At 35.8% G+C, this 6,111-nt stretch overlaps 1 protein-coding gene across 1 annotated transcript; it reads left to right on the top strand.

The window, feature by feature from the left end:
- Window positions 1-3,156: 3,156 nt before the first annotated feature.
- Window positions 3,157-5,379, top strand: LOC111916342 (uncharacterized). The gene is made up of 4 exons (XM_023911998.2): window positions 3,157-3,544; window positions 3,618-3,712; window positions 3,898-5,047; window positions 5,126-5,379. The coding sequence occupies exons 1-4, from the start codon at window positions 3,446-3,448 to the stop codon at window positions 5,198-5,200; spliced, it is 1,419 nt and encodes a 472-aa protein (XP_023767766.1). The 5' UTR covers window positions 3,157-3,445; the 3' UTR covers window positions 5,201-5,379.
- The last annotated feature ends 732 nt before the right edge of the window (window positions 5,380-6,111 follow it).

The raw sequence follows: 6,111 nt of genomic DNA, 5'->3' as shown, positions 1-6,111 counted from the left end.
TACTTAAGGTCTTTCAAGCAAGGATTCAAGGTTGTTTACAATAACAATCTTAAAGGTATGTATCATTACCCTTATCATGTGAATTTCGATTATATTATAGAGATCTATGGTTTACAATTGGTTGTTCATATTGTATGTTCAATTAGAGAGAACATAGATCTTAATTAGGGTTGCATGCACACATAGGATTGTATGTTATGCTCAAAACCTATCAGGAAGAAGTAGTGGGTCACAAAATCTAGATCCATAAGCTTCTTCTTGATCTCCATCTTTATATCAAACTCCACCTTCTTGAAAACGGGCTAAACACTCCAAAAATGGACTCCATAAGCTCAAAATGCCACCATGAATGATTAAGGATGATTTCTAGGATTTTAGAGGGTGGAGGCTGAATATATTATGGTTAGGTTATGAGATAAGAAGCTTAAATAAGGTCCAAGACCCTAAAACAGGGTTCTGATCTGACTGGCGTACGCCCAACGTAAATTTGGTACGCCCAACATACTCCGAATAACATTCACAACCATCTTGGTCAGTACGCCCAACGTACTCCAAGGTACGCCCCGTGTATTGCCTTCTCCACTAGTTCACCCCGCGTAGTCTTTGTGTACGCCCCGTGTACTCGGCTAAGCCTGAAAAAGCACGAAACTTCCGAAGGCCATAACTTCTTCGTTATAATCCTGATTCCGACGATCCTTATATACATGGATCACTTCTAATGCATCACTCGCACCCCAAATGGTCCTAGATCTTACCTTTTCAAAAGCCCTAATCCTTATGATGACTGATCTTCGGGCCACAGCCTCAGACTAGGAATCGATGCGAAACAGGGCGTTACAAAACTCCTGGTTTTGGAAGGAGGGCTAAGAGTTTACCTTGTGTGACCGTATAGGTGGTGTGTAGCATCTATATTTTCAGCAATGATTATCATCTGAGAGGTGAGTCTTCTTACTGTACTTGTGGGTCGAAGGAACTAATATCGGTCAACTGGATTGTGTTATGTTGGATGTTAGTTGTCTTTGTGATACTTGCATTGAAGACCCTGGGGGTAGGTTGTGGCATTTGCATGAAAGACCATGGGGGAGCCCATGACACTTGGATGTTAGACCGTGGGGGCAGTCCATGACATTTCAAGGAAAGACCATAGAGGTAGCCCATGACACCTGGATGTTAAGACCATAGGGGTAACGCATGACATTTTAGGGAAAAGACCATAGGGGTAGCCCATGACACTTGTATGTAAGACCATGGGGGTAGCCCATGGAAATGAATGTATGGTATGCAGTATTTTGCAAAACCCACTAAGCTTTTTGCTTACGGTTTGTGGTTTGACATTTTTAGGTACTTTCAGTTTCAAAAGGAAGGGTCCAACTTGACTGCACAACATCCCCTGATGGCTTTTTTGTACTGATTATTTATGTTTTACTCTGATGTTTAAAAAATACAATTTACTCTGATTGGTTTTGGAACAAATGTTTGTATGGATTTAATGATTATTTTTGGGATGTTACAGACAACTTCATTATGATTAGATAAGGGTTGTCTGGAATTTGGAAAACCATTGCCAACACATGGTTCGACATTGTTACTTTAAATATCCAATTGTTGTCTCATTCTATAAAAAAGTGGGTAATGGAGGCGATACATTATTTTGGCATGATAAAGGGTTGGATCATTGTCTTTCCATCTATGCTTTCCTAACTTATATGCTCTTGATAGGGACCAAAAAAATACACCATTAACCAATAAATGTTTGGTGGTAGTACGAGCTCGTATTGGGCTTGGGATTGGTGATGAAGTTGGCCAATTCACATAGGGAGGGAGCCCCCAAACTCACAAAATTACATAAACGTCATGACTAACTTCCAATTTTCTCAATAGTCATTTTTGCGGTATTGGGATGCAAATATATCTTTTAACCTTTTGGTTTGTATAATGAGGTGATTAATATAGGACAATAGTTGTGCTTTAGTTGAGTGCCAATTTATAACGAATAACTAGATCCCACTCAAAGTGAATTGCTTCGCATGGAGGGATAACTTGAATAGAATTCCTACATTGTAGCGCCTCTTTATCAAAGGGATTGGAATGAATTCAACTTTATACATCTTGTGTTAGTTGGGATCTAAGATGCTGACCATTTCTTTGTTTTTTACTCCCCTATTTCAATAGAGTAAGACGGTATCCTTAATGGTGCGACTTGGATGGCCTAAAAGATGGTATGTTCAAGTCGATTTCTCACATCTTTTATTCATATGTGGCTACCTTGAATCCAACGTCTATCAGTAACTACCAAATGCCATTTTTTCCCATGTTTGGCTAATTTAGAATATGAAAAATGCTTTGGTGTTCAATAATCATCATACTTCCCGATAGCGATAGTCATTGCTACTTGAGGAAATAAAGATGTTAATTTTTGTTTGAATTAAACATATGGTGGAAAGAAACAATTTCGACTTTAAATTGGCCCTATAAGTGCTCTTCTCCTTATGTAATTATGTAACTTGTAACCTGTAACTTGTATAATTATTTACTAGTTTCTTGCGAGCTTTTTAACACAATATTTTGTTGCTAAAAAAAGTTATTATTCTCCGATCTTTCATTGCCAAATATGTAACATATATAGTTGCACGATCAATTTTATTATTAACCCTTTTTTTTTTCTTATAATATCATCATGTTGTGTCATGTCAATTTTAATAGAAACTAAAGCTCTACCCTTCCTAAATATATAAGACTTATCAATTTCTATATAAAGACAACATTTTTTTCAGTTGTATGTAATAATAAACTCTAATAATATGAGTTTATATGGCGAAAAAATAATGAAACCAAAAATGTTGTAAATGGTTTCTTAATACACATTTGACATAATCCTCCTTAATAAATGAAGGTTTTTTTTTTGCCACATGTCAACCTCTCATTAATTTTGACACTTTTCATTTTGTGGTATTTTTGAAATAAATATTATCCACTTGTCATTTTTTGGTTTATTTCAATTTTTAAAATTAAAGTCATATACTTATATATATAAAGTATTAAATATGATATATATGATATCAAATTGCAATAAATATATATCTTCTTTATTTTAAAGTTATACATTAAAAAATATTTTATGTTTACACTTTAATATTTAATCTTTTTTTTTTTTAAATCAACCCGTGTAATACACGAGTTTCTTAAGTAAAATGAAAACAAATGTCGAATTACGTGCAAACATTACAATAGAAATAATCGTTATGTAAAGGCAAAAGGCCCCATTAGAGCCTAAATCTATTTGAGCAACGGTCACTTTTTTCAAACGCGCTCCAAACTCTTTCCTTCTTTTAAGCCACCGCAGTCCTCTCCCTCCCCCTTCACATCTCTCTCTCCTCTCTCTCCCTGGGTGTGTGTGTTTCATCAAAACCAGCTTCATTGAATTTATCATCAGCATCGGAAACTAATGGGCTGGTTTTCTGTCTTTCCTTGTTTCAATAATTCCAAGCATCGGAAACTCAAGAAATCTGTCAACCCAACGACTTCATCTTCTTCTATAGATCAGGTACATATTCTGCTTTCAATTCTTTGTATCTTCTTCGTAGTTTTGAGTATTATGGTTGAATAATCCGTTTCAGGGAAATGAGAAAACTTGCGAGTCTCTTCTGATCAAAGTACCCACAGAAGAGTCAACAAATCTTGGTTCGCTCCAAAACCCCGTTTCAGAATCCAGGTAATTTCTCGATTTTGGTTGATATACCCAATAGTTATCAAGATATGGTACTCGTCTCTTGCATTTACAGGCATCGGGTTTCACTGTGATAATCTTTTTAGCGTCGTTTGTGCGATTCTCTCTTTGAAGCATTTTATCAAACAGTTTGCCTGCTTGGTTTATTTTTCTTTTTATGGTTCTTCTAGGGATAGCAGCGAAGATCATCTGATCAATGACAGTGACGATAAGCCAGTCACTATAGATTTAGATGTTGAGGCCAATGCAGATATCCCCATTGAAAAGGTTGAGTTTCTTTCGGTAGAAAGTAAAGAGGATACGGAGAAAAATACAGCGGGGATTGGAAAATTAGGAGTTCTTGTGGAACTTGAGAGGGAGAAGGGGGAGAAAAAGGAAAACGAAGAATTGGGAAATCTTGTAGAGATTGAGAAAAAGAAAGAAGAATGTAAGAGTTCAGGAATTCATGTGGAACTTGAGAATGAAAGAGATAATAAAAACAAGGCTCAAAATCGAGCCTGCTCTGATTCGAGTGTTTCAAGCTATATATCTTATCCACCGATGCACAGATACCATAACTGTGTAATCAACGAAGATGAAGATCATGTATTGATTCAAGAGGATTCATCTGAATCCTTATTTTCTTTATCAATCAATCCGAGAAGACTATCAAAGTCTTGCCCAGTTGACTTGGATGATAAAGAGGTCAACAGTCCACTGAAAACCAGTCATTCACCGGAGCTGAATGCAAAATCAATCAGGAATGATGAGAACCAAAGCATTGATAATTCGTTGTTGAATCCAATTGAGAATCTTACTCAATGGAAAACATTGATTCCCAAACCAATACCTGCTTCCAATCAAAATCAAAATCACCACCAAGAAAAAGAAAATGTCTATTTACAACAACAACAACAACAACAACAACAACAAACCCAGATCCCGTATAAAGCTTCAGTTTCAGATCGAAATGGGAAAGTTAAAAAAAAAAATAGTGAAGAAGTGACTACAAGCCTTTCAAGCTGGTTGATTGAAAATGAAGCAGATAATAAGACAGGTGAAGTAAGCATGGGAGATGATAGTCAATTTTCTGTAGGGAATTCGTGTTCATATTCTGATGGGGCAACTTCTTGGAAGAGCTTTGAAGATCGACCCATTTTAGGAGCTTGGACCATTGATGAAGTCAGACAGGTGTCTGCAAGATCATCTCCAAGAAAGTCACCATGTCGGGACCTTGATGACACACCAATCATAGGAAGTGTTGGGAGCTACTGGAATCATACAGATTCTCCACACTCTTTCTCATCATCTCCCTTAGGAGGAAAGCCCAGAAGAAATCAAGTAAGTTTTAACTAATTTGGATTTTAATATTTTTTTCAGTTATTTGGGTTTTTAAATCGATTGTATTATCTTTTGTAGAAGAAAGCCTTGAGCTGTCACTCTACACCTGTTAAGGCAAGATTGGAGAGAGCATTGGACAAGAATGCAGTTTAAGTTAAGTTTAAAAAGTACATTCTCTTATTTTTGTGTTTACTATGTGTTAGATTTTGAGTGATGAATAAATGGGATGATGGTGTTTTCATCTCTAGTCTATTGTATATGCCATTTGTTAGTGCTTGTGAATACTAAACTCTGGTTTTATACATACATACATACTATGATTTTGAATTCAATTTTGCTTCTTGGAGATTATAGATTTAAAGTTGTTAAAATATGAGTTCTTCTTTCATTTAATAGTGCTTGGAGGCTAAATGCATCTAGTTTGCATGGTTCATATTACAATGTGCATTTGGATGAAGTTAGAAGTGCATTTTATAGGTAAAGCTTAGTCTTTCTTGTTTGGATGTATTGTTAGTTTGGACGTGTTGTTGTTGAGGCTGTGTGCTCAACTTGCTAAACAAGAGGTGTTTTCTCCATTAAAGTGGTATTTATAGCTAATTAGGTTGGTTTGTTGTTGATTAGGTTGGTTTGTTATTGATTATCTTCTTGTGTTAAATGTTATCATTATAAACAATAAGGGCACATCAAGAAGTATTGCAGGAACTAAGGCATTCAACATCTCCAAAGATTCCTTGGTTAAGTGGTTTAATTGTGAAAATGAATAATAGGACTCTGGTTGAAAGAGTAAGATGTCTTCCTTGTTTAGATCATTCAAGGGTTTCTGGTTGCAACTTGCTGCAAGGCTTTTGTGCCCATTATGAAAGATGATACATCTAATATTGATGTGAACACACGGCCATCAGGCCATGCATTTGTATTAATTAGTCATCATGGTGTTAATGGGTTTTGCTACAAGTGTTTGAAAATAAGTTTAAAATAATACAAAGACAAGATGTGTTTGTTTGTGGAAGAAGATAGGACTTTGAAAGATATAATGATATAAAAAAATGGGTTGAGCCATGTAA

This window comes from Lactuca sativa, chromosome 2 (genome assembly GCF_002870075.4).
Source record: "Lactuca sativa cultivar Salinas chromosome 2, Lsat_Salinas_v11, whole genome shotgun sequence".
In the NCBI taxonomy this organism is placed as follows: Eukaryota; Viridiplantae; Streptophyta; class Magnoliopsida; order Asterales; family Asteraceae; genus Lactuca; species Lactuca sativa.
The sequence above is the reverse complement of the archived record's forward strand: the minus strand, read 5'-3'. Positions and strand labels throughout refer to the sequence as shown.